Source organism: Camelina sativa, chromosome 15 (genome assembly GCF_030686135.1).
Source record: "Camelina sativa cultivar CO46 ecotype springtype chromosome 15, ASM3068613v1".
NCBI lineage: Eukaryota > Viridiplantae > Streptophyta > Magnoliopsida > Brassicales > Brassicaceae > Camelina > Camelina sativa.
The window spans coordinates 15,243,890-15,259,769 of NC_141894.1; the positions used below are offsets into that span (position 1 = coordinate 15,243,890).

The 15,880-nt window shown below is 33.6% G+C and overlaps 3 protein-coding genes across 3 annotated transcripts; all 3 read left to right on the forward strand.

Annotated features, from left to right (window-relative positions):
- Positions 1–5,790: 5,790 nt before the first annotated feature.
- LOC104748509 (uncharacterized) lies at positions 5,791–10,473 on the forward strand. Its single transcript, XM_087489090.1, has 7 exons — positions 5,791–6,110; positions 6,211–7,194; positions 7,295–7,889; positions 7,967–8,596; positions 8,736–8,987; positions 9,123–9,785; positions 9,899–10,473. Exons 5-7 carry the CDS (start codon positions 8,924–8,926, stop codon positions 10,471–10,473), a joined length of 1,302 nt encoding a protein of 433 aa, XP_087345216.1. The 5' UTR covers positions 5,791–6,110; positions 6,211–7,194; positions 7,295–7,889; positions 7,967–8,596; positions 8,736–8,923.
- A 2,286-nt stretch (positions 10,474–12,759) lies between these two features.
- LOC147926676 (peptidyl-prolyl cis-trans isomerase-like) lies at positions 12,760–13,872 on the forward strand. The gene has a single exon (XM_087489109.1). The coding sequence runs from the start codon at positions 12,883–12,885 to the stop codon at positions 13,660–13,662; it is 780 nt and encodes a 259-aa protein (XP_087345235.1). The 5' UTR covers positions 12,760–12,882; the 3' UTR covers positions 13,663–13,872.
- A 608-nt stretch (positions 13,873–14,480) lies between these two features.
- LOC109129108 (uncharacterized) lies at positions 14,481–15,471 on the forward strand. The gene has a single exon (XM_087487152.1). The coding sequence runs from the start codon at positions 14,481–14,483 to the stop codon at positions 15,342–15,344; it is 864 nt and encodes a 287-aa protein (XP_087343278.1). The 3' UTR covers positions 15,345–15,471.
- The last annotated feature ends 409 nt before the right edge of the window (positions 15,472–15,880 follow it).

Below are 15,880 nucleotides of genomic sequence, written 5' to 3' on the forward strand. Positions count from 1 at the left end.
ACACAAAAACATGCAGATTTGACAACTCATTGAATTTAAAAATAAATGAAAAAAAATCTAAAAGAATAAATTTTATCTATAAATACAAACCATATGTGAAGTCACTTTTTCATTAACCTAAACCACTTCTTATTTCACCACAATATCTTCTCTTCACGAATATGGCTAATTTTAGCAGATTAACCACCATATATCCGTCCAATGATCTCAAGTGGAACGTCTGTGTGAAGATCCTTAGGATGTGGCGTAAAACAGATGATGGGGAAGACTCTCTCGAGTTGGTTGTATGTGATGTCTTCGTAAGTTTTGCAACTTTTTATCATTGATTTTGAATCTAATTAAAAATATATATATATGACTTTGTTTTTTTTCTTCTCAATTTTCAGGGGACCAAAATGGTAGTAACTATACCGAAAGGTCTTTTTGAAATTTTCAAGTCTGACATCCAAGAAGATGCATGGAAAGTTTTTTCTGCTTTTGACGTCATAAACTGCAGCAGACCTATCCGTATTACTGAAGGTTACTATCGGATCGTGTTTAGGGAAGATACCATTGTGGAAGATACTGAACCACGTTCTAACAATCATTTCATTGATTATGTGTCTTTTGATAGACTATATGATAGTTATCATGCCATAACTAATCGCTGCTTAGGTATTTTTTTGAATCTAATTATTTATGTGTTTATCTTACTATAATTTTAAATTTATGATATTTAATATAAACATTCGTATTTTTTATAGATATCATGGGACGTGTAATCAATGTCCAACCATTGATCTATGTCGATGATCCAAGAGCTGTTCAATATGAGGAAAGGGCCCGACTTTTGCGTTTCGACCTTAAAGACCAAAAGTAATAAGGACAACAAGAAATAATTATCTCATGCAATTCGGAACCAAACCAACTATCAAAACCATTTTTTTAATTATCTTTTTCCATATTTACTAGATACAACTAATTCTAACTTTTTTTTCCTGTAGTCATGAAGTCATTCACTGTACTGCTTATGATGAACATGCCGACTACTTTCAACGTTATTGGAGTCCTTCTTATACGAGTCCTATCATAGGCGTCCTACGTTTCTGGAGGGCAAAGTTTGCTCATGGAGGTACAATCTAATGACTTTTATTATATAGAACGAGCTGTTATGTAATCATTAATTTTAAAAATTTGAATTTTTCACAATAGGTCAAGACATCGAACTTTTGAGTGTTCCTGGAGTGTCTACTATTTGCTTTGATCCTCCATATACTGAAGTAACTGATTTCAGAAACAGGTAACCTTTAAAATACATAATTTGTTGTTTACATACATACTTTCATATCTCATTTATTGATTATTACAATATATCATTTTCATGATATATTATTATGATATTTTTCAGGATCTCCTTTAACCTCGACAGTGATGATGACTTTATCTATTAAGGGAGAGCTTCAAGGGAGCATATGATGAAGTCGTCGACTTTCCTGATCGTTGTTTTGTAGTTTGGCTTTATTTTCTCTGTCAAATAAGAGACATTTTGTCTCATCGTGCTGTTCTTTTTTTTTTCAAACTCTCAGGACTTTTCTTATGTAATAAATTACCATCTTTCCATGTCATGTTATTTTAAAAACTCGGTTGTTTTAAGTTTTAATCTTATTATTTTATTATGATCAATTTTATATATATACTATAATAATATCTCCTTTTATTTTCTAATTAGATAAAATAATATGGTCATAGATAACAATGACATATCTTATGAATTTGTTTATACACATATACATAATATATGTCATTTTAATAGTAGGGATTTATTTAACAACGCCAAAACATTGAGTTTTATAATTTCGTCGATGCATTGTGGACATATTCTTTTGGTTTAATTTTAAGCCTAGACTATAATCATTTTTTGTGTTAATTGCTAAGGAATCGATGCTAAAATTTCAATATAACTTTAACCCAAAACAAAATAGTAGTCAATTTTTTAATAAATTTAGGATAATTTTAGTAGAAAGTGAACCAATGCATGGAGCTTTATCAGTCCAAAAAATGAAAATATCAGCCTTTCAAAGTCTTTGCTTTGATTCTTTAAAAATTTGACATTCCAATAAAAAAATGACTACACTTTATGATATCACTCCCATCAAACATAAATTTTATTATTGTAGTAAATGTACACACAAGATATTTTAGATGTAATTTAAAAAAAAAGTAGCATTCGGTTTCTTTACGTTTTTCAACCTTTAAGAGCTATTTCATTATAAATACTGAATGACATTAGCTATATAGATCCTTTCTACTCTTTTAACGTCTCATCTTTCATCTTCTTCCTTCTTTAAAACACAAAAATTTCCATTTAAAAATATGGTAGCATATATAGAAGAATTGGATCTGACATCTAATCGGGTTAGTGTTGCTGTCAAGTTAATCCGTTGCAGGACACCTCATCTCATATTTGGAGGATCAAACTTTAAGTTTTTGATTGTCGTTGATGAGAAGGTATTTTAATTCATCTTTGTATTTTCGATAAAAACACTTTGATATCTTTTTGTTATGCATGTTTCAAATATACTTTGATATCTTTTTGTTATGCATGTTTTCAATTAACTTTCCATATCATTGCCGCTAATCAAATATTTCTCTTATGTGAAAAAATGAGACAACAGGGAAAACGAATTGAAGGTAAAATCCCATTTCGTGATTACTTTGATCATTTCGTACATGTGTTGGAAGAAGGAGAATGGTTTCTTCTTTATAAGTTCGAAGTTATGGAAAATCAGCAATCTTTCAGGAACTGTAACAATCCTTTCCTCTTATTGATCACAAATCAAACTCGAATCACCCCAATACCTCCCAGATGTCCAGGCAACTTTCTTCATCTAACAGATGCAATAACGCTTGAGAATGCTACAAAGAATGAGAAAAACTGTTGCGTTGGTAAATATCTTATTCTTAAAATTAATTCTAAGAATAATAATTTTAATATTAGGATTTTACTCATTATATTTAGTTATGATTTTAATTTTTTGCTTTTTATAATTTATGGTAGATTTTTGCGGGTTGGTGGTACGAGTCGCACCACGTCTTAAAGTTAACTTTCTAGATCGTGAAGCAGGTTACAATGGTTATAAAGAATTTTTTCACTTTACAGTGAAGGACATCAAGTAAGTAAATTAAACTAAATAAAGATTTACAAACATGATGAGATCATTGCTATTTAGATAATATTATTAAGAACTTCGTATTGAAGCTAATCACTTTTTTGTGTGAAGTGGAGAAGAGATTAAATGTCTTGCCGTAGGTGATACAACTTTGGAATTTAATTATAAATGGGAACAAATTACTTCCTGTCCTTCATATGGTAACGAAGACATCATGTGTCTGCTTATGTTTTGGAGAAGCGCTTCCTTTGACGGTATAAACAAATCTTAGTTTCAGTTTTAAAATAACGAATATAAGGTAAAATTGTTTTTATAAATCATTACAATTTAATTTTTCAGGTAACGTATGTTTAATGTCTCAATTTAGATGTTCTCATCTTATACTTGGAAACGAAGTCAGACCATTCACGACTGATCCTGCTCTGTAAGTCCTAATATTCATATATTACTTGCAGTATCTCTTTACAATATATATTTTTTAACATATTTTCCTATTTTTCTGCAGTCTCGCTTTTCATGATACATCAGATGATGAAGATTATCACGGAGAAGAAGAATCAAGTGATTCTAATTAATCAGTGTAACAGCCACATTGTTTGTTACCAAATTTTATCAAATCTTTTGGTTTCCTTTTAATTAGTATTTAAGTTTTTGTAATTCTGAACCGTTAATTCCGCCTTTATTATCGTTTTTCAACCCTAATATAATTTCTTTATTTGAATTACAATTTAATATATGTTTATATATTTAAACTTACATTTTAAAGAAAACGGGTAAGTCTTAACATAAAAATTGTCAAATAATTTCTTTATATGATCCTTAAAAGATTTCGTAAATCTTCTCCAGTAGTTATGGCTAAACATATATTTAGTTATGGCTAAATATGACGTAAAGAGTTCATTCGCTTAACATATACTGTCACATAATTAGTATCCCTCATTAAGCGTTCTCTCATTAGTCCTACGAAAATATTACTGAAAAAGAAATCATTCAGTGTTGTTTTGTTTGCTTATTTCTTTACAATGAAGAAGAGGAAAAATGATGAATCAAATCGTATTCAAGTTAAAGAAGGCGACCCAAAAAATCGGAAAGTGTCTTCAGAAAATCAACCACAAAGTCCAGTTACAGTATCACAGAAGCCTCAATCCGTAGTCAATATTAATTCTGTTTTTGGTAGAGTTCTAAATGATATTACAAATCGGCCATCTTCTCAAGTACTTTTCTCTCCAAGTACAAGTAACACACCTTCTGGTATTGTTCATCTCAATTTCATATTTACATTTTTATTTATTCAATATTTAAACTATATTAACTTCACAAACTAAATCCAAGCATATTTTTAATTTTGTTATTTTGGTGTAGATTATAGGACACCATCTTCCGGCTTTTCAAATGAAGGCCTATGTAACAAAGAGAGTCGCAGTAATATTTTTAATGGTAATTTTAAAAAATCTTAAATTCAATTCTAAGATTTAAATTATTACTCATCTTCTTATTTCTATGATCACTATGTTTTGAATACTCGTGTCAATTAAATTTTTCCTTCAGGAAGTAAGCCCAATTTGGAAAAATGGATTTCAAAACAAACTTGCAACACAAGGATTCACTCATCTACCACTCCCATAGTTGACTCTATAGCAAAAATGGGACGAATATCATCAACTCCATCAGGTCTATTAATCTAACATATTTTTATAATTATTTTTATTTTTATATTATATAGAAAGCTAATTATTTCAAACCTTATACCTTATAGACAAACTGGTGCCAAATAACTATCAGAGTAATCATTCAAGTGGAAGTCGGTACAATCCCACACTTTCCATGCTTACTAATATACCCGAAAGGAATAATAGACACTCAGTTGAGGAAGAGATCAGTCCAGATAGCACTATAACTAGAGGTTATTTGTAATATGTGTAACCCTTTATTTTAGCTACTACCAAGTTTTTTCAATTTTTATTAACTCTCCATCTATACACAGATCGAGTGTCCACTCAAGCATCAAAAAACAACATATTTAGAAGAAAGTTTTCAAGCATTTCTAAAATGACAAATTTAGAGGAAGATGAAGACAATGAAAATGAGCAGGTTGACTCAGATAGCGGTATAATTTCTTCATCCAATAATAAAAGTCTATATTATCTATTGTTAGACATTTATTTACGAAAATAAAATAATCAATCCATGTTTTGCAGATATTGAAGAAGAATATGATGATCAGGTGTTTTATTGTAGTAGTCAAGGAGAAGATGATTCATCATCATCTGAATATGCTGATGATGATGAAGATGTTGTTGATCAAATTACACCACAACTTTCAGCTGCTAATGATGCTAAACGACGTTATGATATGCTTACGATGTTTGAGGAAAGTTTTAAAAAAGTTTTTGGAACAACAACTATTACTACAAAGAAGACTATTAATTTATGGGCAGATATTCTTTTATATATATCATTTTAAGAATATTTATAAACAATAAAAATTTGAAAATTGTCGATGATACATTAAATATTTGCAGGATATGCAGATGATGGTGATCCTGAATATAGTTGTCCTCATTGTGGTGCAATTTTTTGGTATGGAGAGAGGTTGCGAAGGACAGTAAGAACTAATAATCCAGTCTATACTGGATGTTGTATGCAAGGACAAATTGTTCTACCTATGCTAAAAGAGTCTCCAGAAATGTTATGGAATCTACTAACCAATGAAGATGATTTGTCACGTCACTTCCAGGAGAATAGTAGACCTTATAACATGGTTTTCTCTTTTACATCTTTGGGTGGAAAGGTAGATCGTTCTGTTAAAAAAGGCCGTGGCCCATCCATGTTTGCTTTGCAAGGTGAAAACTATCATTTGATGGGTTCTTTAAAACCAAAGGCTGGTGATTATGCAAAGTTTCAACAACTTTATATTGTTGACACTCAAAATGAAGTCCAAAATAGAATGAATGTTATGAGGTAATAAAACCATTGTTTTTTTTTTCTTTAATGGACAATTGTATATCTTATAATTTACTGGTCCAAAAGTTGCTGATGAGATATTTTTTAAAAAATGCAGCAAAGAAGGACGTCAAGTCAAAGTTGATGGGAAGAAAAAATTCAGGCCAGATCTTGTGGAAAGCTTAATCAAATTGTTGGACGAAGTTAATATTCATGTAAGAGCTTTTAGAATGGCTAGAGATAGGTTTGATATGGAGAAAGAAGAATCAAACTTCCATATGAGGATTATCTCAAGTCGCAAAACCGATGGTAGGGAATACAACATCCCTACGGCCTCTGAAGTTGCTGCACTGATTCCAGGAGATATTGATGCGAATATGGATAAAAGAGATATCGTCCTCCAAAAAAGAAGTGGTAAATTACTAAGAATTCATGAATGCCATGTCGCATATCTAGCCTTACAGTATCCTTTGTTGTTTCCAAGAGGAGAAGATGGCTACAGACTTTGTATTAAGAAGACAAAGATAACAAGAGGAAGGATATCAAAGAAACAGTCAAAGAAAAAGAGTTCAAATAAAAAAAGTCAGAAGGATGTAAGTATGAGGCAGTGGTTTTCTTATAGGCTTCAAGAAAGAAAAATTGAGAAGCACACCCTTCTAAGATCAAAGCGTTTACTACAACAGTTTATTGTTGATGCCTATACCATGATCGAAACAAATAGGCTAAGGTATTTAAAAAAAAAACCAAAAGAAACTTCGAAGGACATACAAGGAAGATTTGAGGAAAGCAGCAGAAGCTGGAGACGACAATTTAAACAATTATGGAGACTCTTTCACGCTACCTGCTTCTTTTACTGGAGGACCAAGGTATATGAGGCAGAGCTACCTTGATGCAATGGCTACATGTAAGAAGTTTGGGTTTCCAGACCTCTTTATTACATTCACATGCAATCCTAAGTGGCCTGAAATTGTAAGATTTGTGAATGAGAGGAAGCTAAAGGCTGAAGATAGACCAGACACCATTTGCAAAATATTCAAGATCAAGCTTGAGAATCTAATGGATGACATCACAAGAAAACATATTTTTGGGAAAACAGTTTCAGGTTTAAATTCTTTACCCTTTTTCATTTTTAATTAAACATTTACACTATCTTTAAAATCATTACATATTAATATATAACAAGACATATTATTGTGCTGCAGCTATGTAAACAGTAGAGTTTTAAAAAAGGGGTCTTTCGCATGCTCATATTATAGTATGGATGGATCCAAAATGCAAGTTTCCTACTGCAGACGAAATTGACAAGTTGATTTGTGCTGAAATTCCAGACAAGGAAACAGATCCAGAACTCTACAATATAATATCAGAATGTATGATTCATGGTCCATGTGGTGCTGCTTACCCCTCATCTCCTTGCATGGAAGAAGGTAGCTGTTCAAAATTTTTCCCAAAACCACATGTTAAAACCACCAGCATTGACAAGGAAGGTTACCCGGTTTATAGAAGAAGAAATGATGAGCGTTTTATCGAGAAGAATGGTTTCAAATGTGATAACCGATATGTTGTCCCTTACAATCGGTTTTTGTTGGTAAAATATCATGCTCATATAAATGTGGAGTGGTGCAACCAAACAGGTTCAGTGAAGTACTTATTTAAGTATGTTCACAAAAGTAATGATCGAGTTGGTGTCATTGTTGAACCTCATAAAAAAAAAGGAACTGAAGAAGGTCAGAAGAATCTTCAAAATGAGAATACCCCAGCATCAAAAGATGAAATACAAGATTACTTCGATGGCAGGTAAAAAAATTTAGTACATTCCTTCAATTTGTGACTATATAATTCATTGTAAATCAGCTTCTTTCAATTTTTTGAAGATATGTATCTGCGTGTGAGGCTATGTGGAGGATTTTAGCTTACCCAATACACTATAGGCAAACCGCTGTTGTCCCACTCACTTTCCATGAGGAAGGCAAACATCCTATTTATTTTCGGGACGGTGAGTCTGCACAGGATGTCATGGATCGTGACTCTCTTGATGAATCTCAGTTTCTTGCTTTATTTGAACTTAATAAACGTGATGAAGAAGCTAGGAAGTTATTATATGAAGAAATACCAAGCAAGTTTATATGGGATGGGAAGGAGAAAGTTTTTTACAGAAGGAAAACAAGAGCATTTGCTATAGGGAGAATTAACTACGTTCCTCCGACGATAGACGATGCATATCATCTGAGGATTCTTCTCAATTCAGTCAGAGGTCCTACCAGTTTTGATCACATTAAAACTGTGAATGGTGTCATACACAAATCGTATCGTGAAGCATGTTATGCTCTTGGTCTGTTAGATGATGACAAAGAATATATTGAAGGTATTAAAGAAGCACACTTCATGTGTTCTGCAAAGTACGTTCGTAAAATGTTTGTGAGGATGCTTCTCTCCGCCGTGCTAAGTGCTCCTCATATTGTGTGGGAAGAAACTTGGACTATGTTATCTGATGACATATTAAGGCGTAAAAGAGAAGAACTAAAATGACCAGGTTCATTACTTTTACTATCTGTTTAATATACATTTTTTAAATAATTATTAAAGATGTAGTATAAAAATTAACTAATCTACATTTTACAGAGCTTACATTGAGTGATGAAGAAAGGAAAATATTTTGTTTACAAGAGATAAACAAACAGTTGAAAAGAAATGGTTCTTCACTTGAGTTTTTTAAGACTCTGCCCCAGCTACAGAATGATAATATTCCTGTCTTAAACCAGTTAATAGCTGATGAGCATAGATTCATCAATCAAGCTGATTTAAAAAAGAATCATCTGGAGTGGTTAAATATGCTTACTGAAGAGCAGAAGAAGATATATGATGAGATCATAGACTCTGTTTTCAAAGATAAAGGTGGAGTATTTTTCTTATATGGTTTTGGTGGAACTGGTAAAACATTCTTTTGGAAAGTTTTATCTGCAGCTGTAAGGATAAGGGGAGAAATCGTTTTAAATACTGCTTCTAGCGGTATAGCCTCTCTTTTATTAGAAGGTGGCAGAACAGCTCATTCAAGGTTTGGCATTCCTCTTGAAGTTCATGATACATCTATGTGCAGAATGTCAAAGTCTTCTGATCTAGGTGAATTAGTCCAAGAAGCCAAGTTGATAATTTGGGACGAAGCTCCAATGATGAGTAAGTACTGCTTTGAGACTTTAGATAGAAGTTTGAAAGATATAATGCGTGATCCAGAAGATAAACCTTTTGGGGGAAAGGTCATTATTTTTGGTGGTGATTTCCGTCAGATACTTCCTGTTATTGTCAGTGCTGGTCGAGAACAAATTGTTAACTCATCGCTTAACTCATCTTACCTTTGGAATCAGTGTAAAGTGTTAAGGCTAACAAGAAATATGAGGTTGCTGCAAAAGATAACTCCAAATGAAGCCAGGGAGATTGAAGAGTTTTCGAAATGGATTCTTGATGTTGGAGAAGGAAGACTTAATGAGCCAAATGATGGAGTAGTTGATATTGACATCCCAGAAGAATTGCTTATCACAGAAGTAAACTCTCCAATTGAATCGATCGTTAATGCAGTGTATGGTAATTCGTTACATACTCCCAAGGATTCTAGCTATTTTCAAAGCAGAGCTATTTTGTGTCCTACAAATGATGATGTCAACACTATAAACGACCACATGATATCCATTTTAGAAGGTTAGTAAAAGTTTAATCAACAAATTGTATATATATTATATACTATATGAGACTTCTTGATTTGGTCTATTCAATTATTCATAGTTTTGTTTCTATTGTTGATTTTGTTACAGGTGAGGAAAGGGTTTACTTAAGTTCAGATAGTATTGATCCACAAGATACAAGGAATAAAGACAATCCTGCATATAGCCCTGATTTCCTAAACTCAGTTAGGATTTCAGGAGTGCCAAACCATGCTCTTCGTTTGAAAATTGGTTGTCCAGTCATGTTGTTACGCAATATTGATGCTCATGGAGGTCTAATGAATGGAACAAGACTACAGATTACACAAATGGCAGATCATGTTATACAAGCAAGAATCATCACAGGTACGAGAGTCGGTAAAATTGTTCTTTTACCAAGGATGGTATTAATACCATCAGATACCCGTTTGCCTTTCAAAATGAGACGTAGACAATTCCCGATTAACGTTGCTTTTGCAATGACTATCAACAAAAGTCAAGGTCAGTCTCTCTCAAATGTTGGTTTATACTTGCCCAGACCTGTTTTCTCTCATGGCAAGCTATATGTAGCCATATCCCGCGTAAGCAGTAAATCAGGATTGAAAATCCTCATTACTGACCCAAAAGGAAAACCCGAAAAGAAAACAAGGAATGTCGTTTTCAAAGAGGTTTTCCAAAATATTTGATCCACAAAAATGCATAACTTCGTAAGACTCTGTTTTTACTTTGTTTCCATTTTTTCAATTAAATTGATTTTTTCTTCCATTTAATTATTTGATCATATATATATATATATATATTTTTTTTTGCAGGGTTTCCTATTTAATTTCACATTATAATAAATTTCTAAATCCTTATTTTTTTATGTAATCCACAAAATACTTTTTATCATTCTTATAGACATATTTAGTTTCGTTTACTTAATGTGATTCACACATACGTTTTATCTTTGAAATCCTACTATTATATTTTATTATTTATTCAGTAAAATAGGCACATTCGTTATATTTGTTATAAATTTGGTTTAATCTAATTTTCCAAGCTTAAAAATTTACAATTTAAAAAAAATATTTATACATTTATAATAACATAATATTAAGACTACATATACTACTGCTACTACAGGAAAATGAAGAAAGTTGTTTATTAGATACCTTCGAGTGGAGGCTAGAGGCCAGATTTAATTATATAAGAACGGAAAGGTGTCTATGTCAATCTTAGGGTCTGAATGGTGACTGCGGTCAGGGCCGCCAAATCCGTCAGCGGTTTAGACCGTCCCAAAAACAGGCCTGCCAGCAGGCCTGAAAAGACCAAGTTTATTTGTACATAAAAATGGTCCGCAGTTGGAAGGCAGCGGTTTTCTTTCTATTATCTTTAAACCGCACCACTGCGGACTGTATTTAATGAATTGTATTAATAATTTCAAGTCATAATAAACATTTTGGCCCGTGCTATAGCACGGGTTACTACCTAGTATATATTTATACGAAAAGTTATTTTTGCTATATATAACAAATACAAACACTTTACAAATATATCAACTTTGGTCGAAGATGCTACTAAATTGATCACTTTAGACAAAAATTTGAATTTTATCATAAGCTATACCAAAATGTTATTTACAAGTAATTGTGTAAAAGATACATAGAAATGTCAAACAATCTAAAGAAACAAAGTAAAATAAAAAATGACATATTTACTAGCAGTTTTTTTTTTATTTATAAATAAACTTACAATTTTTCTTTTTTTGTTCAATATGATCTGTTTACTTACATTTAACAGCATATGTTATATATTTTTTCCTGTACCATGCTATCATCAAAATTCTAGAAAGATCCATCCTAGTTATTTTAATATTGGGTCTAGTCAAAAGCCTAATAAAAATGAGTTAAGAGATAAAATGAGAAATATTTAGTTTTGATATTTTTTTTTTCTTGCTCAGAAAAATAAAAAACCTTTCCATGTTTCTAAATTAACGGCGGAGAAATCCCACCATTGGTGGCCGGTAGTTTTACCATCGATTTTCTACCCGGTGGTGGATTATCAATAAATGTATCAGTCTGTTTTCTGTGACTATGATCAGTGCCGGTCTTAGAATATTTGATGCTTAAAGAAAATCAGAAATTAATGCCCAAATTTTGTTTTTGCTTTAAAAACTGACAAAAACTTAATTTTATTTATAAAATTTCAATAAAAAAATGTTAACAAACATGAGAACTTATACATATATGAGTAAAGAAGAAAAATCAGCAAAGATTAGAGAAGATAGAAGAAAACTAGTGTTAGAGATTATTAAATTCGGTAGAAAAAAAAGTTGAACTAATTGATACTAACTTTTACATATTAAACTAAAAATATGTTATGTGTGTTTGCAATTGGTCTTAATAAAATAAGAATAATAAGGGGTATTCAAATAGAAGTGTTTGACCAAAAAGATAGTTAAAACAAAAGAAATTTTAGAATAATAATGAGCATGCCACATAACCACAAAAAAATGGATTAATTTGAATACATACCTCACTTCACTTACTAAGAAATTTGAAATCTGTACTAAATGTTTCAAGTAATTAAAATGTATCTTATGTATTGGACAAAATGATTTTTAATATTTAGAATATTTAATATTTCTAATATTTATTTTTAAATCTTAAAAATAGAAAATATTATTTTTAATATTTGTATTTCTTCGAAATTTTAGATAATTATTACTTTAAATACAGTAACTATATTTTTTAGTTATTAAATAAATTAATTACGAGTTTTAATTAAGTTATTTAAATAATGCTTAATAGATAAAAGGATATTTTGTCCATTTTCATTGTTCAATTAAAAAGGTGTAGTTTTCAAATAAATGTAGTATATGTCCCAAAAAAAGATAGAGCACCAAAATTGTTATATCACCAGCATATTCTACAAATCTAAAAATATCCGGTCTGGTGTAATCCGGAATAATCCTATGATCTGAGGTTTTTAATAATTTATAAACCTAAATTCGACGATGAATCTCTCTATAGATTAGATACACACCTCTTTTATTCACAAGCGCAATTCATCTCTCTCTAATTTCTCTGAGATCCATATATCCGGAGTCGGAGATGGAAATGACTTTTACAATTCACGTTCCGGCTGGTGGTGGGTTTACAATTAACGTTAAACCAGTTGCCGGAAACGTACCACTGGCTGGTGGAGAGGGTAGCGGAATAAACGTTAATGTATCTCAGGTTCATCCTCAGTCTAGTGACGGTGGTGGAGGATTAAACGTTAATGTTCATCCTCCCGCTGGTGGTGGCCTTGAACAAGTTAAGGATGAGCCCCTCAACGTAGAAACCCCTGACCCATCTTTGAAAATGGCTAACCCTAGAGTATTCTTTGATATGACCGTGGCCGGCAAACCGTTTGGTCGGATCGTGATGGAGTTATTCGCCCACACGACCCCTCGAACGGCGGAGAACTTCCGAGCCCTCTGTACTGGGGAGAAAGGCATGGGGAAGCTTGGTAAGCCACTCCACTACAAGGGATCAATCATCCACAATCTGATCCCCGATCAAATGTTCTGTGGAGGAGATATCACTGCTGGTGACGGAACCGGAGGGGAATCAATCTATGAGGAAAGATTTTTCGAGGATGAGAACTTCATCAATAGGCTAACAAGTCCAGGTACCCTCGCCATGGCTAACCGTGGTATGGACACCAACGAATCTCAGTTCATGATTTGCATGGACAGTACGTTTGGCTACCTTGATACGGCGCACGTCGTGTTTGGCCAAGTTGTTGATGGATTGGATGTGATCAAGAGCATTGGGAAGGAGGTCGGAGATTCTATCCGCGCCTGTTCACTGCCCGTGATGATCGCCGACTGCGGTCAGATCTCATAGATCTCATAGAAGGGGAAAAAATCGATTTGGGGATTTTTTGATTTTTAGGGTTAGTTAGGTTTAATTTTGTAATCGGGTTGTAATTCGGTTTAATTTGGTTTAATTTGATTTAATTTGGTTTCATTTGGTTAATAAGGTCTGATTGTTGGGTTTGTTTGAACAGTAAACCATTAAAACCAAAACAATGGAAAAATAGACGGATAAGTTAAAGTTCAATGGGGAATCAAGCATAGAAGTATGGATTCGGGGGGATATAGACCGAATATATAAGTCCGAAGGAGAACTGGTAAGATATCAAAGATCGATGGGGAGAACTGGCAAGATATGATAGTTCCGAGGGGGAAATAGTACGTCGGTCCGTAAACACACACAAAGTATTACAAGTGGTACCGCTTTGATTTTTTACCAATCACAAAAACTTTACCAAAAACTCTATTAAAAACTTTACTCTCATCTTTTTGTACAGCTTTTACGTACAGCTTTTCCTTACAGCTTTGCACTATTCCATAACAGCTTACAGCTTCAGCTTACAGCTTTTCTGTACAGCTTTGACTACGTTACCAATCAGACCCAATAAGAAAGATCTCAAATGAAAAGTGACATTGAGAGGCTTAGACCATGGGCATTGGTGTCCCATGGTTTTTGGTCCCCCAAATTTAATATTATTACTTTGAAAGTTTCTTATTTCTAGTAGGAGCATTGGTGTCCCATGGTTTTTGGTCCCCCAAATTCAAATTCTGTTTTTTGCACTTGTTGCCTAAGGATGACTGCAACTCAAGTAACATATTAACTGATTAAGCATGAATGCAACTCAAGTAATGTTGGTTGAGCAGAACTTGCAAGTGCCTCAAAGGTTGTTATTCTCATTGCTCATCTCTAATCACCATGTCTGCTGTGGAAAAGAAAAGTTTGAAGAATCACTCAAGAAGGTTGTTGGGATGGGTTTTGATCCCACCATCCCAAAGTTTGTGGAAGCTTTATGCATTGTTTACGGATTGAGCGAGAAAAGACTAGAAGAACACTTCAATGTCTATAAAAGGTTTGGCTTAACTGTTAGCGATATATGGCAACTTTTCAAGAAGTGTCCTGCCTTTCTTGGATACTCAGAGAATAGGATATTTCAGACATTTGATACCTTAAAGAAGTGTGGTCTGTGCGAAGATGAGGTCTTGTTAGTGTTCAAGAAGAATCCACTATGCTTACGTGCTTCAGAGCAGCAGATATTGAACTCCTTGGAAACATTTATAGGCTTAGGATTCAGCAGAGATGAGTATGTGATGATGGTCAAGTGCTTTCCTCAGTGCATTGGTTATTCTGCAGAGATGGTGAAGAAGAAGACTGAGTTTGTGGTAAAGAAGATGAATTGGCCACTAAAGGACATGACTTTGTTCCCTCAGGTACTTGGTTACAGCATGGAGAAAAGGATTGTACCTAGGTGCAACGTTGTGAAAGCTCTCATGTCTAAAGGATCACTTGGAAGTGAACTCCCTCCAATGGCTTCTGTTTTGGCATGTACCGATCAAGCTTTCTTAAACAGGTACGTGGTGAAGCATGATGATAAGCAGTTACCTGTACAATACAAAGAAAACACCTATAAAACAAACAAGCCAAGAGGAAAGGGGGAAAAACTATCAGGGAATCTACCCATCTACACACACACACAGAGGCAAGCATATCTCTGAGAAACTCGAGAGTCAACTTAGTCTAAGGAAGCGATACTTATCCTCCATCAATCACCTTCTCAACGCTAAGCTGAATCATCAACCACCGGAGGAAGCTTCAAAACTCCATCAACAGTAACACAAGTTCCCGTCGCTACCAACTTAGAGAGATCATAAAGAGACGAATCAACCATAACCTGAAGATTCGCTGGACAAGATCCATCGTTCACCGCAAGGAAAGCAAAAGCCCCTTTCCCTTGCTCTCTTCCGGTTTTAACCCACCCTCCGATTCGAACTTTTTGACCGGCGAGACTAGCTCTGCCGTCTAGTCGACCTAGAATCGATTTAATCAGAACAGGGTTGGAAAATTGGGCTCTCTGCACCGTGGGTCAATCGTTACCCAATGCAACGGCGGCTAACTCGTTCGCTGGTGGCACAAGATCTCTCCATCTCTGCAATCTGAAGTTTTCCCACAAGAGGAGCTTGATCAGTTTCAGAGACGAAACGCAAAGCCTGAGGATATCAAAAGTCTTCTCCCAATCACCACCTTCCACGTG